The 27861-nt window shown below is 44.1% G+C and overlaps 1 protein-coding gene across 1 annotated transcript in view; it reads left to right on the top strand.

The window, feature by feature from the left end:
* Nucleotides 1–27861, top strand: part of TANC1 (tetratricopeptide repeat, ankyrin repeat and coiled-coil containing 1) — a 135218-nt gene that overhangs the window by 82750 nt on the left and 24607 nt on the right. Inside the window, exons 8-18 of the mRNA XM_075284450.1 lie at nt 2522–2782; nt 8514–8639; nt 9150–9431; nt 10808–10959; nt 11173–11404; nt 11822–11988; nt 14160–14767; nt 17205–17313; nt 20657–20779; nt 24588–24824; nt 26501–26686. Coding sequence (XP_075140551.1) covers nt 2522–2782; nt 8514–8639; nt 9150–9431; nt 10808–10959; nt 11173–11404; nt 11822–11988; nt 14160–14767; nt 17205–17313; nt 20657–20779; nt 24588–24824; nt 26501–26686 — 2483 coding nt within the window. The remainder of the gene's footprint in view (nt 1–2521; nt 2783–8513; nt 8640–9149; nt 9432–10807; nt 10960–11172; nt 11405–11821; nt 11989–14159; nt 14768–17204; nt 17314–20656; nt 20780–24587; nt 24825–26500; nt 26687–27861) is intronic.

Raw genomic sequence — 27861 nt, 5'->3', positions numbered from 1 at the left:
TTGACTGGACATCAAGTGGGATCAGGAGGCAGAGTTCAATGGGGGGACCCGGACAGTGTCTGAACAAGAAGCTGCTGGGGATCAGTGAGATAAGACACTGCTTATATTTTCTTATATCACAGCATTCTTCACCTGCTTATTACTTATCAACTGGACCGTCCCTTTAAGAATATGTCCATATGGGACTGACATGAAGCAAATTTTCTGCAGTGCAAAAACTGGACTAAACGGTGATTTATTGATGCAAAAATTCACAGCTGCACATCTGAATTTCACCCTATGCATTGCAAATGGGGAAATCCACAGTGTAAACCTGAAACATAAACTGATACGATATGGGGTGATAAATTCTGCAGGTTAATTATTGCTGCAGATGTGAATCTGTAAACTCTCCTAGGGTGATAGGTATTTATGTCCAGGGCCTTTGCAATATCTTGTCTTGCTCGGAGCCGTTCCACTCCAAGTGGCCAATAATCAGCCTTCCTAGCATGTACTTACTAAGCTGTAAGAAGACATCTATTTCATCCAGTGTGCCAGGCAGACAAGGGGATCCTTGTTCCCGAGAGGAGGCCGCTCCTCAGTCTCCTCATCCTAAGCTCCTTGTCTGTAGGCCAAATAGCTTTAACCCCAGTCCTTTCTATCAATGCATGCCAAGCTACGGCCGGGTCCCTAGCCATAGTATAGATAGTGTGAGGAGGATGGAGCACAATATACTGTGTAATAGAAATGCAGTATTACAAAGGGTATCTGGCTTATATACAGGTCACATGCTATTTGTATACTGTGCCATCTCCTACATAAAGAATAGTGTATGAGGTATTGGTCAGTTTGGCCTTATTGTGGTTTATATGGCTAAGCATGTGGATTGGTCAGAGCTTCAGATCTCTTATTAGAAATATATGTATGCGTCTTAAAGGGGTTTACTGGACTAAAAATATTTGTGTCTGGGTCTGATACCCGGCACCACCATTGGTCAGCTGTTCAGGGAATGGGGCAGACAGCGCTGTTCTCTCGTACACTGAACGCGTTACTGCTGCTTTTTGGGTAGATTATGTCTTAATGCAATTTAGAGGCCCCGATAAAGACAATGAAGTATCCCTGACTAAGCCAAGTCAATCCATGGATATAGCAGGAGAAATATCTAGAACTTGCTGCCGCTTTCAAATGAAGTCTGAGGGAGTTACTAAAACAGAATATCCTCCCTATAAGATTACCTCTTATCTGCAAAGTTCTGTCAAAGAAAAGTCACTTGAAGCAATTGCATCATGTAAATGCCAGTTGCATATAGTCAGTCTTTGCGTTCTGCCCCTAACTTGCCTAGAATCTACTAGATAAGGGCTTGGGGCTGTCGGCCCTCCCTGCCCGATGGTTGAGAGGACTGACAGCCACATATCTATCTACCGGACTGGGGTGATATGCTGGATCTGGTGACAGTAACCTATCTATCTGCAGGGCTGGGGTGATATGCTGGTTCTGGTGACACTAACCTATCTATCTGCAGGGCTGGGGTGATATGCTGGGTCTGGTGACAGTAACCTATCTATCTGCAGGGCTGGGGTGATATGCTGGTCCTGGTGACACTAACCTATCTATCTGCAGGGCTGGAGTGATATACTGGGGTCTGGTGACACTAACCTATCTATCTGCAGGGCTGGGGTGATATACTGGGGTCTGGTGACACTAACCTATCTATCTGCAGGGCTGGGGTGATATACTGGGGTCTGGTGACACTAACCTATCTATCTGCAGGGCTGGGGTGATATACTGGGGTCTGGTGACACTAACCTATCTATCTGCAGGGCTGGGGTGATATGCTGATTCTGGTGACAGTAACCTATCTATCTGCAGGGCTGGGGTGATATGCTGGTTCTGGTGACACTAACCTATCTATCTGCAGGGCTGGGGTGATATGCTGGTACTGGTGATACTAACCTATCTATCTGCAGGGTTGGGGTGATATCTGGTACCTTTAAGAAGAAAGCCCACTGAAGAAATAAACACACTTGCAATTCACCAGACCAAGTATAATATATACGACAGAACTTCTCTCTGCGATCTATAAATCTGGGGCACGTATGGTATGACAAGTGCTGAAAATGATGTGAGATTTGCACTGTCGAGATCAGAAAGAAGTTTAAAGACGGGCGAGTCATCTGGGTGTAAACAGCCATGTATGTTGTATACTTATTGCATTAGCCTGAAGGCTACACTGACAGCCCGCCTGTATCATGCGTGTGCGTGTAACAGCCACAGCCTTCATTTTATTTATTTACATTCCTGTGATGTGAGGCCGGTTGTATCGCTGTGGAGGAGTCAGATCTCAATGAGTTTCTGGAGAGTGTTCCTGTTTAGTAGTCTTCCTATCTCTATTACAGGTATTACAGGCAGCGCAACCCTGAGCGAAACACTTTGACACCCAGCAGCGCGGTCTCTCACCGCTGACCCTTCAGTGTCATGATCATTCGGTTGAACAGAATTGGTTTCCTTCATTGATCAGTTTCCTCTTGTCCTTCTGTTTCAGCAACAATCACAAGTTCATCGGAGAACGACGACCGCAGCGGCTCCAGCCTGGAATGGAGCAAAGATGGCAGCTTGAGGACCGGAGGCCATCCGGGGAAAATTCATGAGCGGAGAATAGATAACTGCTCGCCAGTAGTGGAGGAGGAAGCCTGCATCGCTGGAGAAAATTTGCCAAAAACGGATCCATCACCTGGGGAAGGCCCAGTGTCCTACATGCAGAGCTCCAGCTCTTTAGTAATGCAACGACCAAACTCTGTGGCAGGTAAGTGCAAAGATTTATGGCGAGGTATGATCTAATTCCTGAAGACCTGATGGGACGTAGAATGGTTTCTTCCAGATGGCCGCTCCGCTGTCTAGGTCTTCAGTATTCAGTTGGTGATTGCCATCATTTAATTTTTTTCCACTCCGTTAAAGGGGTTGTCCAGGTTTAGAAGCCTAAAATCTTGCCATTTTCGTCCATGACTCTTTTAGCACAACCTCCTTTGATCTATAATGCTAATGATGGACAACAATGGATCCTGAGGGAATCCATGGACTGTAATGGGGTCCATCAGGTTTCCACTGGTTTCTTTGTGATTTCATTGGATGAAAAAGTCTTGCTTGCTACAGAGTTGGTGTGGATGTAACCGAATGTATCTGTTAAGGGGTTGTATAAAGTTCATGTTTTTGCCCAGGTTACAGCGCCATTCTTGTCCATAGGTTGTGTCTGGAAGTGCAGTTTGACCCCTTTTACTTGACATTGACCAGCTTTATGATATCAGAATATAATTCCTATAGTTCTCATCTTGTGAATCAGGAATTTTGCTTAGAACTGTAAATAACTCAAGGCTGGAGGGATTCCTCTTTTGGTACATGTTCCTTGTTAGGCCCCTTTTGACATCTTTTTCCGAAGACCTTTCTTATTAAAATTTTAGCAAATCCTTCCCATCCCTCTCATGCTAAGATCCGATCTTCCTTTTGAACAGGGTAGACCTAGAGCAGAGCAGATTTCTCCAATGTAATGGGACTGATAATCTATAATGGTCACTTTACTTGGCCGTGTCTTGAAGGCTGCTTTCACGCTACCCTTTAGGATCCAAGTCTTCTCAAAGACAAATGTATGAAAACTACAATAGTCCTGGTTTATCACATTCCTACCAAACTTTAATTGAAGAAAATAAATGCTGTTTCGGCTCCAGTCCATGATATGAAATGTGCCCGGAATGAATCTTCATTTCTCTGTCTGATTTTTATCTCCGCTTTTCCCGGAACAATAATTGAGGCTTCTTCTTCAGGTTGATAGGAGATAATGCATTCTACAAGGAATTGGCTTTTCACGCTGTCTGCCTCCTGAAATGTAGCGACAGGAGGGGTTGAGGGAGGTGATGGACTAGGAATTTGTCTTATTGCCCAGTTTTTAATTTTTAACACTTACACGGTTGCAAGAAAGTGCAGATTGTCAACGTACTAATTGTCCCGCATTCCTCCAGGATGAGCCAGCGGGACCGGGGAGGGGATGGTGAGAACTGAGTAGGTGTGCGGCAGCCGATGCTTTGTTTGCTCTGTCTAACTTGCTGACATATAACACAGCAAATCCTGTCACTCCGGTACTGAACGGCGGGGTGGCATGTAGACAGAGAAGAGATGATTGAGGCGTTCAGGTGCTGGAGATAGGATGTGGCGACTTCCTCTGTCATGTCGATTCATGTGTCAGCACATTTAGATTTCAGGCCTGATAAGTGTCCAAGCCTGACAAGGACTGCCTGCATTAGGCTCATGCTTGCCGACTTTGCTATTAAAACCAGGAGGGTCAATAAGAATCCCATTGCTAGGTTGTGCTTTTTTTTTTTTTTTTTGTGTGCATTTTTTACCCATTGGCTTTAGATCTTTTAAAGGGATCCTAACATTAGATGCCCTTTTTTTTCTTACTAACACATAGGAATAGCCTTAAGAAAGGCTATTCTTCTCCTACCTTTAGATGTCTTCTCCGTGCTGCTGTTTGGTAGAAATCTGGGATTTCTTCGGGTATGCAAATGAGTTCTCTCGCAGCACTGGAGGCGGGCCCCAGCGCTCAAACAGAACTGGGGACGTCCCCAATGCTGCGAGAGAACTCTCCAGTGATGCCTCCATCTTCTTCTGGAACAACCTCGCTCCCTGTGTTGTCTTCTGTCCTGGGCTTCAATCTTTCAAGCCTCGGGCAGAGCTCACTGCGCATGTCCGGGCCTCAAGAAAATGGCCGCTTACACAGTAAGCTAGTGTAAGTGGCCATTTTCTTGTGGCCCAGGCATGCTCAGTCTGCTTTGCCCAAGGCCTAGAAGATTGAAACTCAGGACGGAAGAAGACATCCCTAATTTGTAAAGTCCTGCCGATTATCTTGGCACAATATAAATACAATTATTATTAGGGCAAATGGGGTCTCGTGACATCCCATAGAGGCGTAAACTGAACATTGAACGTTTTTGCCCCCCCATTTCTCATCATTACTGGCCCAAACATTATAATGGAGAGGTATAACTATGTAGGGAGGACTTGGAATTTTGGGGGTCCCAAGCTAAATTATGCCTTTCAAACTTTGAGGCCTCACCCCCTCTTTACAGGAACCGGACTCTATTCACAGGTAATACAGTCTAAAATGTAAGGCTCCCAGTGCTGCACTCTTCCATATTTTGCATAGGCTGCTCCATATAGTATATTGGCCTCTATATTGACCCCCTCACATGTGTTGTAGCGTCACTATATATAGAGCTATATTTTATGGGTTTCAGTGATGTGAATTATATTCACTTGATACACCTCTATACACACCTGTCCATGTCTGTGCAGCTGGGACTATAGAGGAATGTCAGGCATGCAACGCTGATTTCCATAAATGAGATTTTGCATATTTTTACTATAGATACATCCGATAAGATGGCTTAAGGTAACATTGATTTCATTTACATTCTGCCCTGAGGATATACAAGTCGTGGGAAAGTTTAGTGTCGGATCACATGTTGTCTCACCGCACTGTCTCCTAATCCCTTAGATTTTAGCACATTTAGGGGGGACTTTAGACATGGTGTTTTTGGGAAGAAAGGTTGTATTATTTATGGGAGTTGGCTACATCACCAAATAGCTGATACACGCAGGGTTAGCGCCCCCAACAGTCACATATTTACTGTCTATCATACGGAGAGGCCATAAATAAAGTTGAAATTTCTGTAAATGGGCCGTACACATGAGATGTGTATCAATTGAACCTGACAATTTTGATGGGTCTGGAAGATTAATATGAACAGGGTCCTTGCTGACTCCCTCCTGATGGTAAATGTGGGGGGCCTTGGGGAGACCAACCATTGTCAAGAGTCTGCCGCCAGCTTTCTCCCCTTTGTTAGCGCATAACGTTTGACCAGGCTTGCTTGGGTATGGGAATGCTGAGTTGGTTATCTAAAGGGTATGGCCAACTTTAGAGAACATTAGTGCAATGAAGTGACAATATGTAGAAATTCTGCATCGATCCAGCTGAAGATATAATGGTTATTGTTGGTGTTGGTCCACCTAACCCATGACTACCCTCATTGTACTCTGGTGTCCTTGGGCAGTAGGAATCATTGTCTCACCAGTGGTGGCCGCCTCCAGTCTCTGCTCTATTAGACTCCTTTCTGTCATTGAAGTCTACTTATCCGTGAGCTGAAATGCCTTTGCAGTCACCTGAGGTTGAATTGTACATTGTCATGGTCATATGACACTTGTTGGCCTGCACACTTAAATGGCATTTAAGTGATATCTAAGACTGACCCTATATCTATAGGACACAGTGTTTACTTTGTATAACCATATGGTTCACCAGTCGCTACTTAGTTATCTGGTTGACTGATCATATCATGTGTCAGTGTCAGTCAGCATATCACCCCAGCCCTGCAGATAGATAGGTTAGTGTCACCAGAACCAGCATTTCACCCCAGCCCTGTAGATAGATAGGTTACTGTCACCAGAACCAGCATATCACCCCAGCCCTGTAGATAGATAGGTTACTGTCACCAGAACCAGCATATCACCCCAGCCCTGTAGATAGATAGGTTACTGTCACCAGAACCAGCATATCACCCCAGCCCTGCAGATAGATAGGTTACTGTCACCAGAACCAGCATATCACCTCAGCCCTGCAGATAGATAGGTTACTGTCACCAGAACCAGCATATCACCCCAGCCCTGCAGATAGATAGGTTAGTGTCACCAGAACCAGCATATCACCCCAGCCCTGCAGATAGATAGGTTAGTGTCACCAGAACCAGCATATCACCCCAGCCCTGCAGATAGATAGGTTAGTGTCACCAGAACCAACATATCACCCCATCATATCCCCAGCATATCTATCTACAGGACTGGGTTGATATGCTGGTTCTGGTGATGTTCATTTTAAGAGCATCATCCTAAATCCATGGTCTACAACGCTGTAAGGATTTAGCAAAATATCTGTGGAGAGTAGTCAGAAGGACTTGTTTGCCTCCTTTGCCCATCATGTTGACTTTGCCTCTGTTATGGCACCTCGCAGGGCATTGCTCACATTTTTCCAGGTTACACAGACTGTAATGTGATTGGTCTCCCAGCAGGGCCTTATATTCTGCAGAGCTGGGGCACATCAAAACATTCATCCCTTAAAATAAACAGAACACATGATACATACTTTTATGGACATATGTTTGCCTTTGTGAACAGCAGCCGAGATCATAGGGTAGATGAGGTCGATGTCAGCTTGATAAATATCTGTGGATAGTGCGCAGTTCAGACAGACCTAATGCCACCTAGTTAATACAATAATAAACAGCATAGAAATAACAGCACTTATGACATGCCGGCCATGAGAACAGTGATGATAGATAATGGGTTTATCTACTCGTGAAGACCACCCACCTACACAGGCAAGAGGAATAGAATTGCAGGACATGATGGTCTCTGGGTTTAGACGGCTTTAAATAAGTTTCCGTTCTCTCCACCCAAAACCAAAATCATGGTTTTGGTTGAAGCTGGTTGACTATAATAAAATAGCAAAATATTACTCACAATCCCCAGATCCTCTGTTTTGCTTCCTTGTCCCGGCCTATGGTTATATGTTTTTATGTGGATTGTCATAAGGTCAAATCCACATCAACATTTGTATGAACAAATACCTAAGCTCTTTAAAGGGAGCTTGTTACCAGACTCCAGCATGTTACCCCAGCCACACAGATAGGTTAGTGTCACCCGATCCAGCATATCACCCGAGTCCTGCAGATAGATAGGTTAGTGTCACCAGAACCAGTATATCACCCCAGGTAGGACAGGGTCACCAGATCCAGTATATCACCCCAGGTAGGACAGGGTCACCAGAACCAGCATATCACCCCAGGTAGGACAGGGTCACCAGAACCAGCATATCACCCCAGTCCTGCAGATAGGTTACCACAGGGGTAGGGAACCTTCGGCTCTCCAGCTGCTGTGAAACTACAACTCCCAGCATGCTCCACTCACTTCCATGGGAGTTCCAAGAACAGCAGAGCCAGTATGCATGCTGGGAGTTGTAGTTTTGCAACAGCTGGAGAGCCGTACGTTCCCTACCCCTGGGTTACCAGAACCAGCATATCACCCCAGTCCTGCAGATAGATAGGTTACAGTCACCAGAACCAGCATATCACCCCAGTCCTGCAGATAGATAGGTTAGTGTCACCAGACCCAGCCCTGCAGATAGATAGGTTAGTGTCACCAGACCCAGCATATCACCCCAGTCCTGCAGATAGATAGGTTAGTGTCACCACAACCAGTATGTCTCAGACTACCAAAGTACAATGTACCAGATAAATTAGTCTGAGGAGTTTGAGCAATTTATATAAATAAAGAGGGGATTAGACCTACACCAGAAAAATTAGACGCCACATCTTGTAACTGCACATTATATTGTAACTATGGATTATGCCTTTATTGTAGTTTCTTTGTGATATACAACCATCCTCTGTCAATGTGAGACTTTAAAACATTTGGTTAATTTTCTTTTTCAGCCACAAGTTCTACAAAACTGGAAGATTTAAGTTATTTGGATGTTCAGAGAAATGCACCTCTAAGGACCTCGATCCGAATGCCCTGGCATAATACAGCGGGGACCCGGGTACAGCAGGAGATCAAAGGTCCGTCCATTAATATATTATGCACCCCTTACATAACTGTAACATATATTACTGCAGTCATATTTATATATGGATATCAGATGACTATAGTCCCTGCAATGTTCCACTGGTGTTTGGTGTGAAAAGGGCAAATATTGTCTCATATGGCAAAAATATTCTACTTCATCGCCCTTTTTTTTGGAGGTGTTCCCGCAAGAAAAGCTTGTTAGGGAAGAAACTCCACTTGGCAAATAAATCTAGGTTAGTTTTCACACATCATGCCTTTCTTGCACTTGACTGCTCTTGGCAGTCTCCGAATAAATTGGCGCTAAGTAGCGGTGCCCCTGTAGTCTGCTCTATAAGCGATGTGTCATTTGTTGGATTTTGATCATATTGCCTGATTTTAACTTAACCCTTTACCCAATCCCTCCTACTACATATAATCTTTATTTTTTTTTTTCTGGCCCCCTGTGTGGCCAGTAAGGGGTTACTATTTCCTCCCCTGAGATTATTTTATCCTTTATTTTGCAGCTCGCTTTGTCCCCTACAAGCCACAGGACATTCTGCTGAAGCCGCTCTTGTTCGAGGTGCCAAGTATAACAACAGACTCAGTGTTTATTGGAAGGGGCTGGCTCTTTCAGGAGATAGAGGAAAAGCTGAGTTGTTCGGAGCAGCCGGAGAACCGGGGTGTCGTGATCGCTGGCAGCGTCGGATTTGGGAAGACGGCAATCGTTTCTAAGTTAGTGGCGCTCAGCTGTCATGGAACTCGAATGAGGCAGATCGCCTCAAATAGCCCTTGTACATCTCCCAAAGGTTCGTTGACTTCCATATAAAATGGTTCTACAATAAGACACTGGTGACCTAACCTTATGATAGGTGGTCTGTGGCAGATCCGTGGGGGTCCGACCCCTTCACCAATCAGCTTTTTGAAGAGACCTCAATGCTGGTCCGAGCACTGCGGTCTCGTTGCTACATACAAAGCACAGCGCCATACATTTTACAGTGGCTGTGCTTGGCATTGCAGCCTAGCCCACTCATTTGAACGTGATGTCACATGCTCATCTATAAGTGGTTTGAGGTGTTGAACTCCCACTAATCTAATCTGCGAAGTCATGATGATTTATTTTAAAATCTGATGTATTTTCTGCTGCAGAAATCAGAATCTGACCCTCAGATTTCTCCTGCAGATTTGCTTCAGAAATTTAACTTTGTATATGATTGGCATTGCAGAAACTTTATTCTCGTGCACAGGATGCAGATTTCCAAAATCCGTGTGATGTATAAGTACACAGTAGAATAATTTACTATGAAGAAGGGCTATGACAACCTCATGCACACTGGCAAATACAGTCCAGAAAATCCTATATTTCCAAAACGGAATGTCCCCTGGTGATGGAGTCTTTTGTATTGTAGTGAATGATGACATTATGAACCCCTGCCAGCGCTCCACTGTTCTGTATTGTGTATATAATGGGGAACAGTTGAGATACAAGAAGGGATCGCTAATGCAAGGAGTCCTGGTCTCCTGACAGGGTTCAGCCTGTGAAATCTGGCCAATGTACAGACATTTTTTTTTCCCCCTAGGGCATATTTTCCCTGTCCACAAGGGTCTTACTATACTGACTGGACATTTTGGCCAACCAAAGCCCCTTTCTTCTGTTTACCAAACCTCTGATGGATTGTTGACCCCATATGTACCGAGTTCTATTTGTGTCCTTGACCCATATACAGACCAGCACATATTTTCATCTGTCCACGCTTAATCTGGAGGTACCAGGCTTTGCTGCAGAGGCTCCTGCCAGGAAAATCTCTGTAAATAAATAAAATCTCTCCATGGAAACAACGTCCTGTTGCCAAAAGACAAGTTAGACATTCTCCATTTTGGGCTTGTTTCTTTGGCACAAATGTTTGCTCAACCTCCAGGCCATTTATTCTAGATTATTTAATAGCCCAAGTCCTTCCTGCCAGATCCATAAGTAAAAGTCTGGTGTGTTTTCCTACATGAGTCCTGTAGATTTAGTAGCTGCCAGTCCTGCGTATCGCACAACCTACTGCTTCTGCCAGTTAATGATTTCACTTGGTGTTGGATGGAGGTCGTCCAAGATGTCATCTTTACGTCATGGCTGAATCCGGCATCTTGCCCCTTTAATGTCTTGGCTGAGTGTCTATTTCTTTTCATCCTGGGATAGGTAATGACCATGCCCCAGAGATCCCCCTTTCTCAGACGTCTCCTCTGAGCCTCGGCACGTGCGGTGCAAATACTATGAAGTCTCTAGGATCTCGTGGCAGTCCAGAGCACCAGAAGATGATGGATGATTCACTGAAACATCTGGCTTCAAAGGTATCTCCACTTCTTATGGAACTTCTTCACTTGTTCCCCAAAAATATGAACAGTAGGATCTTCTAATCGGGTATGGCGTGTCCATAGGGACTGGTCTGGAGAAGACTTTTTTTAAAATGGGAGTATATTGATAGTTTAAAGGACGGTTGTAGGACCCCAGACTGTTTTTGAATCTCTTTATAACATCGGGTTCCTTTGGTTTTCTATCCTCAGGTTGTTGCTTATCATTACTGTCAGGCGGATAACACCTACACTTGTCTGGTGCCCGAGTTTGTGCACAGTGTGGCGGCTTTGTTGTGCCGTTCACATCAGCTGACCGCTTACAGAGACCTTCTGATCAGGGAACCTCATTTGCAGAGCATGCTTAGCCTGCGGTCCTGTGTGCAGGACCCTTTGTCTGCCTTTAGAAGAGGGGTCCTGGAGCCAATGACAAGTCTTCGTCGAGGTAAGTGGCAAGGGGAATTGGGATCTTGTATATAATGTAATGGACTCTGTGCGGGCAAAATTTGGACTGGGTTACCTTGACAAATTGGGTAGCAGATGCAGACTTTCACAGCTCATTCACCATATGCAAGATAAGCTAATTGTTGGTCCATAGATAGAGTTAAAAGGGTGCAGAACAACCAGTCCTACCTGATGGTATATTTATTATTAATGTCACATGGTAGGTAGGGGGTCTTCTACATATTTCTAGCTTCTAGTAGCCTAGAAGACCCCTGGTGACATACAATATCTTCCTAGTGATTGCCCCCAGATTTCTTACAAGGTCCTCTCTAGAAGTGCTGATCCTTTTTCTAGACAAATGTTTTATAACTATTTTTGTATTATGTTTTTATCCCACCACTTTTTTGCATATCCACAGAGAGGAAGATCCCAGAAGACGAATTCATCATCTTGGTTGATGGGTTAAATGAAGCTGAATTCCACAAGCCAGACTATGGCGATACCATCGCGTCTTTTATAAGCAAAATAATTCCGTCATTTCCTTCTTGGATAAAACTCATTCTGACAGTGCGATCGAATTTTCAGGTAAGTCAATACCTAAAAGCCCTTGTCCCAAAGGTTCCAATTTTGCCAGGACAATCCAAGAGATTTAGTTGCAAAATGTGTCATCTATCTATTGAAATTTCTGCTCACTCTATGCTGAGAAGTCCAGGAGGCGGAGCTATCGGTGATTGACAACATGTCCTCTATGACTGTACATAGCTGTCAATCTCTATAGCTCCGCCCCTCAACTTCTCAACAAAGATTTTAACGGATAAATAAGTTATATTGAATTTCTTCCCATAAAACTATATTTCAATCTGCTCAGCTCCTCCTGCTCTATAACATACTGCAGACTAAATTTTCCTCGCGACCTCTTCCCTTTAAAGGGGTTATTTCTACATGACAGCACTGCACTACCTACGCTCACATCTCAGTTAGTATGGCGGTGAGCAGCGTGGTGACAGCCACATTGTCTTGCACCAAAGATCTACAGGGGTTGTGCGTATCGGACCCCCGCAGATCTAATATTGATGGCCTATCCCAAGTATAGGCCATTAATTGTATAAAGTGGATAACCCATTCAAATGTCGGCATGTATGGGCATCGTAGAAGGGGCACACACGTAGGACCTAGTAGTCAGTCAACTCTTACTGACTGAATGTTTTAACCCCTCTGATACCAATATGCTCTACCAAACCATATGGACAGGAGTAGTTGTAATGGGTGAACCCTTTAGTGATACATCCATTATTTTGTGCCCTTACATTGAGTGATGCCAATTGACAAACTGAGATCTGCTACATCTGCGTATAGCTGTGCTATTATTGGCCTGTGAAGCCTTGCCCGGTCTTGCATCTGTTGCACAACTTGACTATTGTCCTACTAATACCCGTATTCCTTGTGAACAAGGTCATTAGGAGGTTATTTGTTTATAGGGCGACACCCACAAACCGCAACTTGTCGGAACTCGCTGATGTAGGCCTTTGGAGCTCTGTGTACCCTGCTAAACCAGAAAAGTGAAACTAGAAGAGCCCTAAGTTATATTAACCTGACAGCTGGTGAAGATGCTTTCTGGCAATAACTATATATATATATATATATATATATATATATATATATATATATATATATATATATATATATATATTATATATATATATATATATATATATATATATATTAAGACAAAATATTAACCTCCCAGCCTGAGTCTGAGGGAGTAGCATCAAGGCTGGTCAGTCTGCTGATCACATGACCAGTCCAAGGACCATGTGAGCTTTGTACCTGTTCACTACTCATTAGTATGTCCCGTGCAACAGGTCTAAAGAATAAGATTGATCTCATAGAGGGGCTTTAAGGTGGCCATACATTTTAGATAGTCATGTGATGGGACCGTCTGGCCATCTGATGTATATGGAGTTCCCTCCGACAGCAGATCAAGGAAGGATTATGCCTGATCCTGTTCATCTCAGGGGTGATATGCCACTCTAGGAAAAGTTGAGCATGCATGTGTGTCGAGAAATCAGGAGGAATAACTATCAGCTGAGGTGTAACCATATGAACCCCCCCTTAGTTATGAATTTACATAACCAGAAGTTATCCAAAACGAAATTCTTTGGAAATACCCAGGCATGCACATAACAGCAAACCACAAACATTACGTCTTCTTTTTCTTGCCTCTGAATCCAATTTTCCAAAAATAAAGTGTTTCACGTACAGGCGCAAAAATCATCTCTAGGTAATTCCTGCAAAATGATTTTCTCAGCAGCGAGATCCCGGTGATATTGTCTCAGTCCATCTCTGAGCCGCAGCTATTATAGCCTTGCTGGTAATCCGACTTCACTTGCCAGAATAGCTGTAAGTCTTTGTTGATCCGGCCGATTACATTACTGCTCGTGTTTGGCTGCCAGGCAATTTACTAAATGCACTTTGAGGGGGAAATGGAAAACGGTTAGCACGGGCTCGGAGCAGACAGCCGGCACAGCGAGGCGTGTTTGTCACATGTCTGATGTCCAACAGATTAATATTTCATGTGGCAGAAGCAGCCAGCCATCTGCCATCCCTATAAGCCAACTTTTATGTAACCTGCATCTGTTGATGAGCGGTTCATTCATGGTTTGCTGGGCGTTGTGGTGCACCTCACGTGGAAGGGAGCGATCTCTCTACAACTGTAATAAGCCATTGAACAAACGTGTCCTTTTTTTTAATTCTAGGAAATAACAAGTTCACTGCCCTTGTCCAAGATTTCCTTAGACGATTTCCCCGAGAACAAAGACCTCTACAATGACCTGACGGCCTACATACAATACAGACATAGCACTAGCCAGGAAATTGCAAACAATATCTCTTTAAATGGGAAAACAGATGCCACCAGCTTTGGTAAACTATGCGACCACTTGGTGGTGAGGAGCCAGGGGTCTTACCTGTACCTGAAGCTCACCTTGGATCTGTTCGAGAGGGGCCACTTGGTCATCAAGAGTTCAAGCTATAAGGTGGTGCCGGTGTCCGTCTCCGAGCTTTATTTGCTCCAGTGTAACATGAAGTTCATGACGAATTCGGCCTTTGAGAAGGCACTTCCAATTTTGAACCTGGCGCTGGCCTCGCTGCACCCTATGACGGATGAGCAGATATACCAGGCCATCAACGCCGGCAGTGTATATGCCGAACATAACTGGAAAGACTTTCAGCAACGCATGGAGCTACTATCCTGCTTTCTGATCAAGAGACGGGACAAGACGCGCATGTTCTGTCATCCGTCCTTTAGGGAGTGGCTGGTATGGAGGGCTGATGGAGAGAGCGCACAGTTCTTATGTGAACCGCGGTAAGGAGTTATACTATAAAAGCTCATTTTTGTTACTAGAAGTGATCTCCCAACAATAAAATAATCATTGGGTATTTACATTCAGCTGGAGGAATCTGGCAGGAAGTGATCTGTTTTCCTACAGTGCCCCCGCAAGAGAAATGAGGTATTACACAATTTTGGTCTTCCAGAATAAGAGACTGTGTTTGCAGCAATTACAATTTCTTTATTGGCTCTTGACAAAATAACATACAGATTGTCACTCATTGACTGCCATGTACATGTATAAGTAATGATTAGTATGGGGTCACCTGATCGTCGATACTAATCCATTGTCCTCATACGGTTTCCCTTTGTCAGCAGCACATTTCCCTTGTATGTGGTGAGGTGTGCTGCCGATCAGTGACTAAGTGGTGCCTTCAATCATTTGTTCAGTGATCTGGGGGTGCACATACACTTGTCCAGTCATTGACTCATGTCAAAAACCCTTAAAGGGGTTGTCTGGCTTAAAATAGATATTTTTTTTTTTATTTTTTTTTTTAAATACTGATGACCTAGTATGTGATCTTTGGGGGTACAACACCCAGACCCCATACACATCGGCTATTTTGGAAGCTGCTAGTGGACAGGGAGTGCATGCAGCAGCCCCCTCCACTGCATAGCGGTGGTGCCATATAATTGCAGCCTTTTACTTGACCGCCGCGTACATGCCTCGTCCGCTAGTGCTGTCACAACTGATCTGTGCCGGGTCCCAGGTCTTGAACCCCCACAGATCAAATACTGATGACCTATACTGTGGAAAGGTCAGAAGTATGATAAATCAATTTGGGACTAGACAACCCCTTTTCAAGGGTTTTTCTAGGACTACTGTTGACCTATCCTTAGGTTGGGGGTGTCTGACACCCAGGACCACTACTGATCACCTGGTTGAATAGGCTGCTGCTTTTGGTTGAGCACTGCGGCCTCTTCACCTCATACCTAGTAGCTCAGTCCTTTTTCCTTAAATGGGACTGAGCTGCTTCTGTACCATGTGACTAGAGAATGTGACCTCATTGGCTGCGGTATTCATGAGCGCCAAGGTCTCTTCAGAAAGCAGGTTGGCAGGAATCCCTGGTGTCAGACGGTCACCGATCACGTTTATGTCCTAAGGATAGGTTGTCAATATAGACGTCACAGAAACCCTCTTTAAGTCGTGTCTAATACATTAGGATCCTTTAATAAAAGTCCATAATACAGTATTTCTAAGTAGATGGATAAGACGCAGAAATACAGAATAAAGAGATTTTAATGTGATAAAAGGTAGGCAATATTTCCTACACTGACATGTTGGCTTGGTCCTTCCCTAGTGTCAACTGTAACCTAAAGTCCCAAAATAGGCGGCAAACGTCAGTGTCCTGTACTGACAGCGGCTCTACTCCCCATGTGTGTATAGAGGACACATCAGAGCGAGCTCTCTGGCTGTGAGGTTACTTGTTATAGAGGTTTATGGGTTCATGTAATAGTATTTGGCGGCTAAACCCTCCCCATTGTAGTTCACAAGATGTTTCCTATTGCAGCGTTGTGTAGCTAATTTAGGAAACCATTATGACGGGGGCTTCAGCCACTCTCCGGCGTCCATTAAGGAGTCGTTGTGTCATCACTAGAGCCCTGTGCTCATTTCCTTTGCTGGAAACGCTTTCCTAAAGACTATCCTGGGAGATAAGTGACTTCTCGCAGCCATGTATAGAGAGCGTGCTGACAGCCGCTATAAGTATATAGTCACAGCCAGATAGATCCTAAAATATTGTGGAATTTATTATATTGTTGCTTCCTTAAAATAAAGATTTAATTTTGGTTATTGGTTAATGTTGGTGACAACCAATATGGCAGCCATTAGTCCTCCCCCCATCCTAGACTCCTAGTTATTAATATGCCCCCTATCTATTACAGTCTGACTAGCTGACTTGGATTCAGACTCCAGGTTTGGCCGAGTGACTACCCCTTGTTATATGGCAGCCCTATTGGTTGTCACCCAACTCCTCCAGAAATGGGTCAAACAAAAAATGAGTGCAACAAAGGATATGGTTGTTAGGGCTTTTATGTACTTTAAAGCTTAAAGGGGTGTGATATTGGGATCTACAGCCTCTTTGCAGACCAGTGACGACACATGCTGAGCTGTAGTACTGAGCACAACCACTATCTGTTGTCTGGCGCTGTGCTTAGTCAGTACTCAATATCAAAGTCCTATAGAAACCTTTAAAGGGGTTACTGGGAGAAGAACAAGTAAGAGAGCGGCAGAGTGGTGGCTTTTTTTTAATATTTCTGCCCCCAGACTTTCGTCTCCCTGTATGACCCCTGTTAGCTTGTACATCCTCTTGGGTCCTCTTCCTGCAGTACATACTGTGCCCTCATATAACCATTGTGTACACTTGGCGTGTTTTGTGCTTGCATTGATGTCCCTATTTTTGCTGTTCTTTAGGAGTGGACATGCCCTCTTAGCGTTCATGTTCTCTCGACAAGAAGGGAAATTAAATCGCCAACAGACCATGGAGCTCGGCCATCATATATTAAAGGCGCACATCTTTAAGGTATTTACTGGACCATTGAAGGATTTTTTTCATCTGTTAAAGTGATTGCACATGGCTAGGATATGATTAGGGGGGAAGGGATGGGTACAAACAATGGGCATGGAGACAGAGCCTGAGAAGTAATGCAGTTTTTCCTGCGTATTGACGCCTCCTTGTACGACGCAGTGAATTATAGTGCGACACTATACACATCTGTACGGCTGGTTTTAGCCCCTTGATGGCATATTCGTGATAACTCCATTTCTGTAATGACAACTTCTGTTAATTTGTCCATTGGACATCCTGGAGGGAGGACCTCAGTTTAGGACCACCTCTAGTTTGAAATTCTTGAGGAAGGACACCAGCTTTGGACCATCTCTAAATGGACGTCCTTGAGGGAGAACCCCAGCGTAGGACCATCTGTGTTTGGACATCCTGGAGGGAGGACCCCAGTTTAGGACCACCTCTATTTTGACATTCTTGAGGAAGGACACATCTTGAGACCACCTCTATTTGGATATTCTAAATGGAGGACTCTAGGTTAGGGCCACCTCTGTTAGTAAGAACATTAGCACAATCGAGCAGGACATTTTTTTTCGTTCTCTTGCTCTGAGCATACAGATTCCGCCGCATGAACTGGCCCTTAGTGTTACTCATTAAATGTTTTGCAATAGCTGATACACGGCCCACCCTTTGCTTTAATGGAATATCCTGATATTTTTTATTCTGGTGCCTTATCCATCAGATATACATACAAGCTGTCTTGTCTCTCCTTCACCCCACACATATTTCAGTAGGTGCCATCCTGGTAATTTTACATAAGGTGTAATAAAAAGTTGTTTTAACCTACGTCGGAATGCTGGCACGGAGTCAGGGCGAGCCCCTGGTGCGTCTTATGAGCGGCACGCCCTCCTGGCAGACAACAATCCTTTTGTCTAGAAGTCTGAATGGCTCCCAGGTACTCTGCAGATTCATTCTCGGTAAAGGAAGCTCATTTGCCATTTTTACCTCTCTTTTCAAGAATACACAATGAGGGGGATAAATGGACAATGCCACGACATGTACATCACTTCATTGTTCTCGGTTATTACAGAATGCCTCTTGTGCGTTGTGTTTTTTTTTTCCCCCTTTTGATTCCTTCTCTGAGAACCGGAAACAAGTTCTGTAGCCCGTCATTAGGTAGATTATATTAATAACCCCATAAAAAAGAATGGCCAGTAAATATAAGAGCCTAGATTTGTGACAAAGCGCCATCGCCAGATTGTGTAGTGACACACCACCAACTGAGGACACACATTCCTAAAATTTCCAGGAGGAATTACAGAGGGAAATCATAACCTATAGTTTTAAAAGAAGATGCCCCAGGATAGTTATTCAATGAGGAATACAATGTATCCTATTAATATTATAAATGTGAAAGTTTGTGGGTTTGTGTGTTTGGATGTTCGGATGTTTGTTCCTCAATCACGGAAAAACCGCTCCACCGATTTGGCTGAAATTTTCCACAAACATAGTTAATACACCCGATTGCGCAATAGGCTACTTTTTGTCACAATAGTGCACATACGTTTGTGCCAGGACCCCCACAAAACCCAAACTCACACCACCATCTCTGCAATCTCACACACTTTGGACCATAGCAAGCCACAAAATTCATATTGCCCTCTACAGCCTCGCCCCTAACCCCACACAATCACATATACATATACTTTACCACTTTGCCCCTCACCTTAACGATACTCCAGGAGGCTCTCTTTAACGCTCCGGAGCAGCCATGTTTGCCGACCCCCACCGCTCTGACAATCCGCGACACCGCCCACCCATGTCAATACCCCTAGGCGGTCTAATAAATGCAAAAAAAAGTTTACAAAAAGTAAAAAAAATATAAAAAAAATAAATAAAAAGGATTAAAAATTCAAATCACCCCCCTTTCCCTAGAACACATATAAAAGTAGTCAAATACTGTGAAACACATACACGTTAGGTATCCCCACGTCCGAAATCGCCCGCTCTACAAAGATATACAAATATTTTTCCTGTTCGGTAAACGCCGTAGCAGGAAAAATGGTCAAAAGTGCCAAACCGCCATTTTTTCACTGTTTTGATTCTGATAAAAAATTGAATAAAAAGTGATCAAAGCAATAACATTTCCCAAAAATGGTAGAACTACAAAGTACACCCGGTCCCGCAAAAAAAGACGCCCTATGCATCCCCGTACACGCACGTATAAAAAAGTTGCGGCTGTCAGAATATGGCGACTTTTCAAAAAATAATTTAACACAGTTTGGGATTTTTTTAAGGGGTCAAAATGTAAATAAAACCATATAAATTTGGTATCCCCGGAGTCGTAACAAAACACAGAATACAGGGGACATGTCATTTTGGTTGCACAGTGAACGCCGTAAAACCAAAGCCCGTAAGAAAGTCGCAGAACTGCATTTTTTCTTCAAATTCACCCCATTCAGAATTTTTTCCCTGCTTCCCAGTACATTATATAAAATAATTAATGGTGGCATCATGAAGAAAAATTTGTCCCAGGAAAAATTAAGACCTCCATATGGCTCAGGGAGTGGAGAAATAAAAAAGTTATGGGGTTTAGAAGGAGGGGAGTCAAAAACGAAAATCAAAAAATGCCATTGGCGGGAAAGGGTTAACTTCAAATACTTCTGTCCCAAAGTCACTATGTAAAGTTTCTCACAACACCGTATATATAGCAGCTCAAATACAAATTAACTTCAACACAAAAGTCTCACGTATTCTCTGAATTACAGCAACAAAAAGATACAAAGTTACATTTCATATCCCATCCCTTATACACAGTACGAAAACCTTACCCGCGCCTGTATATACCCACTGCTACAATCACCGCAGACGAAGTCGCGGGTAACAGCTAGTACTAAATATATACAATATACAATGTATACTAAATATATACAATGTATACTAAATATATACAATATACAATGTATACTAAAACGGACATGTCAGGAGAGGGTTCACACCATGGAATATGGAGAGGAATGATTTGAGGGGATCCTCTGCCTCAGATTCCTCTGCAAATTCGGGCCCTGTGTTTTCCCTTTTCTGGATTCTGTAACTGAGGGAAAGATCGAGCAGGTGCTTCTTTTTTTTAAGAATCTGAAAATAATGAGGGACAGATTCTGGGTAGAATTTGGAGCTGATTTTTACATGGAATCCGCTACAAATTCAGTCCTGTGAACTTGGCCTTAGCATTAATGTCAGGGCTCTCACCTCACACAAGTAGTCTAATAATATTGTGGGTCATGTGATCCATTTATTGGTCTTTCAGTCTAAATATCCCTGATGTGTAATAACGCCCTTCCCTTCCTTGTGGTTATTTTAGGGGCTCAGTAAGAAGAACGGCGTATCCTCCAGCACACTGCAGGCCTTGTGGATTGGCTACAGTACAGACGGCTTGTCAGCAGCGCTCGCCTCGCTCAGGAACTTGTACACCCCGAATGTAAAGGTAATAACGCTACAGTAAATCTGCTGTAAATGTACTTTACTGCACTGCTGGAGGTCAGAGCAGCCAAGCCCGGGTCTGGGGGTCTGTGCTCTGAACTGAAGACGCTTAAAGTCTCAAGACGTGACGTCAGAGAAACATGAACCGTGTCAGATCATTACAGAGTCGCTCAGGCCTCACACTACAGAAGTTGTCTGTGCTCTTAGTCATATGGCAATGTATGGCCATTAATTTAGGAGGCTGAAAAGACTTGTACTCTATAGAAGATCATAATAAGGGGGAAAGAATGGGGCGGAAGGAAAGAGGAGAAAAAAGGCTCTGCTTGTATTTCTAGAAACAGCGCCACTCTTATCCGTGGGCTACTCTGGTATTGCATCTCATCCCCTCCGCAATGAATGTGTCAGAACTGCAAAGCCAGTTACATAGTTACATCCTATGGTGGCGCTATTTCATGTGCACAATACTATTCTGTTTTGAACATGAGATTTGCATGTCTGGAGAAGAGGAATAAGCCATTAGCATATGGCCAGCTTCAGGCTGAGGCCACACAGTGCGGAAAAACTGTTTTGTTTTTTTGTTGCAGATTTTTATTCACATCAAATAGCTGTCTGTGTAATATAGGACTGGACCTTCAGAGCGAGCGACGCTTTGTAAGGACTCTTGTACGTGACCATGGTTAGAGCATTGTGCAGACAAGCAGATGGTGATAGCAGCAGCAGTAGAGGAGTTTGGTCATGTTGTAGAAGTCACTGACTTTAAGGGTCATTTCACACTGAGGAATTTGCCGCAGATTCCGCACCCGAATCCAGAGCAGATTCCTCCAGAATCCGCCACCCATTGTTTTTAGTGGGAGGCAGAGATCGCAGCAGGACTTGGGGAAATAGAAGCGTCCTGCTCAATCTTGCTGCTAGATGCACAAAAAAGCCGGCGGCGGAAAGTGAGGGCGGATTTCCTCTTCATTTTCTGCCATGTGAACTGACCCTAAGGGAACGGGTCAGGATATTTGTTATCACTAAACTACCAACATGCTGTTACAGAGCTGGGGTCCAGGGTCCAAAATGTCTCTATCCTACCTCCGACCGTACCCATGGCAATCAAAGGTGTTGTACCTGATGTCTGTATACAGATCACCTCTGCCTATATACTGTATACATGTCATGTGTCCTCATAACTGTATACAGATCAGCTCTGCCTATATACTGTATACAGGTCATGTGTCTTCATTACAGTATACAATCAGCTCTGCCTATATACTGTATACAGGTCATGTGTTTTCATTACAGTATACAATCAGCTCTGCCTATATACTATATACAGATCAGCTCTGCCTATATACTATATACAGGTCATGTGTATTCATTACAGTATACAGTCAGCTCTGCCTATATACTATATACAGATCAGCTCTGCCTATATACTATATACAGGTCATGTGTATTCATTACAGTATACAGTCAGCTCTGCCTATATACTATATACAGATCTGCTCTGCCTATATACTATATACAGGTCATGTGTATTCATTACAGTATACAGTCAGCTCTGCCTATATACTATATACAGATCTGCTCTGCCTATATACTATATACAGGTCATGTGTGTTCATTACAGTATACAGTCAGCTCTGCCTATGTACTATATACAGATCAGCTCTGCCTATATACTATATACAGGTCATGTGTATTCATTACAGTATACAGTCAGCTCTGCCTATATACTGTATACAGTCTGAGCAGCTCTCGCGCACTGAGCGCACTTTCCACCCCTTTCCGCTCTCCTCACTGCTGACTTATTGTTCTCCACTGACCTAAACGCCTCTTCCCTCATTAATTCGCCCCCTGTTCCTTCTTCCCTGTTCTTTCTGTACATGTCAATGTATAGGATGTATAATAACATGGTGTGATGCTTACGGGGGGCCTCTCCTGCTGCGCGCTAATTGCCGTGTTTTGTCGTCTTCTGTTCACGGAGGGGAGATTAGCGGCAACTGAAACTTTATGCCGGATTAGCTAAGCCAAACAAGCGGGGCTTTCACAGGAGGGGGAGACGCCGCCGCTCCACTGGGTATACGGGCCTGTCTTTGTGTTGATCACATATCAGAATTAGGAATAGCTTGCAGGATCCTATTGCTTTCATGACTATGGCTTTATTTATAGAGCGGTCTCTCTGTTCTGAAAGGGGAACTTCAAGACTGAATGCAGAATTCTGAGCTCTTCTCTGGAGCTCCTATGGTTGTATATCGGAGAATCGCATTCATGGCAATTCCTTTACATACGTTGGGCTGTTTGGGACTACACTGCCAGCATGACTCTCGCTCGCTACCAGTATATGTAGCAGTCAAAGGTTAAAGATCCCCGTTGTCCTATAACAACCTTGGGGTGTGCATATTGGATGTCTCACTGCTCATGCACCTGAAGTGCACAGCACATGCAGTAAAGCAGGGTGTACTAACCTCGGATTATGTATGCAACGTGCACATGTCGGGGTCTCTCAGTGAACTCATCGGCTCTGGGGGATCTTTAGCCATTGACTGCCATGGGTAGATGTTTGGGACCACTAAACAGCTTGACTGGTTCCCCTTAAGGTCACTGGTTTCTGCAACATCACCACCCCATGTAGAAGAGTCCTGACAAAGAGTGTGTCTCGCTCTCTGACCTGTCCTGTCCTACATTACACAGAGGGCTCTTTGATATGAATGGACACTTTGTAACGCATCACTTCCCCTGTGGTGGCGCTGCAGAGTATATATACTGAAGATCATTGCTGAATGTGCAGCCGGGAGACTCTCTCAGATCTGCTTATTGTCAAGGGGGCACTTCTATTCCATCAAATCGGGATTGTCCAAAGTGGAAGACCCCTTTAGGAAGAAATGAGTTGTATGGAAAATGAGATGCTTTGTGAGTTTATTCTAAGGAATCTGACTTCACATTCTTGTATCAGTAAATCTGCCAAGCTCTGGAGAAGTGAAACGGAGAACGTGCTGGAAAAGCCATCAGTCTATGCGGCTGCCAAACTTATTCCATGGACTGCTATAGCGATCGGCAAAGCTCAATGTGAATAGCTGTTTAATGTAATCTTATCAGGGAGATGCCGGTGACAACTCCATCAGACTCCCCGGGGAATACACAGTCTGGGTCTGGGGTCTGAAGAAGCAGAGGTATTACTTACCAGGTTATAAAATCCATGATTGTTGGGGGTCCAATCGCTGGGATAATCACTGATCCCACATAATAGTAGCGACCATGAAGACCAGAATTTATGAACTTTATTTCTGAGGCTTCTCCCTCAAAAATTGACAAGTCTGAAGGCAGGGGACAATAGATTTAACCTGCCTGTATGGAGTCCATGCTAAAGCCGTGCCTCTGAAAACTGCACCTTTAGGTCACACCAAACTGCACGGTGTGAACCTGGTCTTAGTATGTAACAGACGATGCTTTAGTAGGTGGGAGCCTTACACGTTATAGCGCTGATGTCTTCTCCAGAAGCTCTGGCGTTCCTCTACAGTCCGTCAGGGGAGGATTCGGTTACTTTACAGGCTCTCATAACATTCTACACATTTATTGGCCGGGATTTCATTATACTGAACTCATTTGTCAGTCTCCCCAATGGACTGAAATCTATTCGCACTCCTAAGAAAGAAGCAATGTACCATGTCTGCTTACAGGGACTGTCCATATAGATGTGTCTTTAGTGAGTGTAGCTGGATTTGGCTGCTGTTCATTGGTAGGCGCTCCGCACATCATGTATACATCGCTGTACATCAGCCATACCTCATCCATCCTTCCAATAACTTTGATGTCTTGACTGTTTGCAGGTGAGCCGACTTTTGATCTTAGCTGGAGCCAACGTGAACTACAGGACCGAGGTTTTAAACAACGCCCCTATAGCCTGCGTCCAGGCACACCTCGGCCACGAGGAGATGGTCAGTCTGTTGTTAGAATATGGCGCCTATGTGGACGGGGCCTCAGAAAGTGGGATGACGCCTCTGTGCTACGCCGCTGCCTCTGGACACTACAACATTGTGACTCTTCTCTGCAAAAAAGGAGCCAAGGTAACACTTACTGGTGAGGGGTGGCCCTTTATCTCTGCTATGGCCGTAGTTTGGTCATTTTAGTTTAGCAGAGTATATGATGTTGTTTGAGTTGTTTATCACATATTCAGTGCATCCCAGTGGTTTGCTACAGTGTGTCAGCGCAGGCAAAATTAACCTGGAGTCTAAGCTGGTTATCTCAGGTCTGTATTAAAGGAATTGTGCAAGATTGCAAAACATGGAGGAAGTGACCTCATGTCTATGGGTCACATGGCAAGGTCAAAAGCTTAGGACTGAGCTGCTGCATGGCCATTTCACCAACAGACATGAGGTCACTTCCTGAGAAGAAGAAGAAAGCAGCCATGTTTTTGAAGTCCCTTACAACCCCTTTAAGGAGGACCTTTCCCCACTTCAACCCACTCCATTTCTTTTCTTGTATAGTTTAGACTCTATGTAACTTGTTACATGCAGACTACAGACACACCTTGTGTAGTCGGACCCTGTTGTCCGTTTTTTTTTTTTTTTTGTTTTTTTTTTTTAATTCTTATGTTTGGGTGGTTAGTAAGTACTGATGGGTCAGAGTATGACTTGTAGGATCAGACTACACGGGGTTTGTTTGTTGTTTATCATGGAGACACAGATCTGTATACAAGCCGTTCTACGGTCGGATCTTTTTAACCATTTTAGAGCAGTAACGTCACTTTAGCTTTTACTTCTCTTCATCGTCTGTTTAATGTCACATTTTTTAGCCGTATTGATCATATTTTGCTAATTAGAACAAGTATTCACATAATACTACAATTATATAAAGGAGAAACATCTGCCGATGCGTTTAGCCAGTAAACCAGTCACTGGTGAATGTTTGCACTATGGTTTATATAGTCCATGAATGGTGGAACGTGACACCAACATGAACCTCCGCCAAATATTGTGACACTAATACAGGTATCGCTGATTATATTTCGGGGTAATTACAAGGTCCGCCGTAGTCTCCACCCACATGACATTGTGATGTTTACAGCACCAGACGTAGAATAATTGAAGCATGCCCGAGCCTACTTCTCATGTCTACGGGGCCCCATGAGGCATTGTGGTTGCCTCCGCTGCTGGATCCTAATGCGCCCTTCCTCCCTAATAATCAGCAGATGTTGTGACTTCCTCTTAATGACACTTATTACAGACGGACTTTCTGTGCTGGTGATGTGGGTTACAAATATTATTCCAGCTCTTGGTAATAATCACTTTTTTGCCAACATTAGCTGGAGAATATATTAGCGCTGAGCTCCATCCTCTGTTAGGATACATGTCATTGACTTGCACTGAAACCTGACAAACTCATTATGTTTTGGGGCATAGCATAGCGGAGTTCCTCCATTCCTTTTCTCTGCATGACCTCTGTTAGGAGATGTTTGAATGGAACAGTACCGCACATGGTCGACCACTGACCCATAGACTCTGAATGGAAGACATCAGTATATAGATCAGCCCCCTTAGACAGTATATGGCGCAGCAAGGTGCACACTTGACCAATGTGTCAATCAGATTTCTTCTTAATGCAGTTGTACAGGTAATGCAGGTGACGCCATACTGGCTGAATCATATATTTTGGAGGAATCGTTACCAAAACCCTCTTTGGGGGAAGTAGAAATCTTTGATAAATGTCCAAATTGTTTCCATTTTGTATTTGTTTAATCCAGGTGGACCACATAGACAAGAAGGGGCAGAGTGCTCTGGTACACAGCGCTCTGAGAGGCCATTGCGACATCCTCAAGTATTTATTGAATTGTGACTGGACGTCCTCTAATCAGCAGCCAAATTATGTGCGAAGAAGTCACGCTCTTCAGCAGTCCCTGACCGCAGCAGCCAGCATGGGACACGCCGAGGTACAGCATTACCCACTACCATTATATCTCCATGTTCCTGCTCATAAGAGGAGGCTCAGCTATAAAACACACAGAGGGATAGATGTGGACAAAGCGGTTTTTATATGTTGCAGCCAACCACATGTATGTTACTGCCAAGTGTTGTGCATGTGCAGTATGGCAACTGCTCGTGCCAGCAGCACTCTCAGCTAATTGGAGTTTGCTGATAAAGCCAGGTGTATTATCTCTGAACATCTGTGTACAAGCATCTGCATATTATCTGATCTGCTCCAGGCAGTGCTGACACACTGAGATGGGAAAACCTCTTTAATCCAAATTGGCAGTTTGCCAATTTTAAACATGCTGGGAAAAAGAAAATCAAATTTTTTTGCAAAATTCTAAAACAACGAGAGCTATGAAGGGAGCCAGAAGTCACAGAGTTCTCTTCAAGCGGAGCTCACGGGGATTGAGAAAACTAGGCGTAAAGCTGTTCTTAGAGCAGCCGGATCATCAACGCCAACAGCACACACATTATATGGTGTCCAAGCGAGCTGCTGAGATGCTGGAACAATCCCAGGCACAGCGCAAGGAACGAGTTCAGTGGCAGGCAATATACTGAATATAGGAGCGGATCATCGACGCCAACAATACGAAGACAAAGTCACGGGCAGGTGGCTAGTATAGGATAAATAGGATAACTTTTTTTGTACTATAGAGGAATCTCAGGCACTATGCATATGTGGGAATCCGGGTCAGAAAATCCAGGCTGTGATTGATTGGATTACTTGGCCTGAACCCAGTCAAGAGACCGGGACTGTCTGCATCATATGGATCTATAGTGCTTGCAGCCCCTGCCGCCCTGCGTACTGTTCACACTATGTACAAGACAGGACAGTGAAGCTGCAGGCAGGACTCCTAGTATTATTATGATGCAAAGAGTCCTGGTCTCCTAACTAGGTTTAGCCCAGGAATTCCAGTAGATATATGGTCTGAATTTTCCTGCCCAGATTCCCTCATGTGCATGGGGCCTATTGGGTGAGGTGTCAGGGAACAACACACAAAGAAGAAAATTACTCAGTGACTATAGTGCGGCACAGAAAACTCTGTAAATGGCTTTTTATGTCCGTGCCCTGGACAAGCATGAACTGGCCGGGTCATATTTCACACAGGAGGGTGGGATGGGGACCCTGAACATT

The sequence above is a fragment of the Leptodactylus fuscus genome, chromosome 8, assembly GCF_031893055.1.
Source record: "Leptodactylus fuscus isolate aLepFus1 chromosome 8, aLepFus1.hap2, whole genome shotgun sequence".
Taxonomy (NCBI): Eukaryota; Metazoa; Chordata; class Amphibia; order Anura; family Leptodactylidae; genus Leptodactylus; species Leptodactylus fuscus.
The sequence above is the reverse complement of the archived record's forward strand: the minus strand, read 5'-3'. Positions and strand labels throughout refer to the sequence as shown.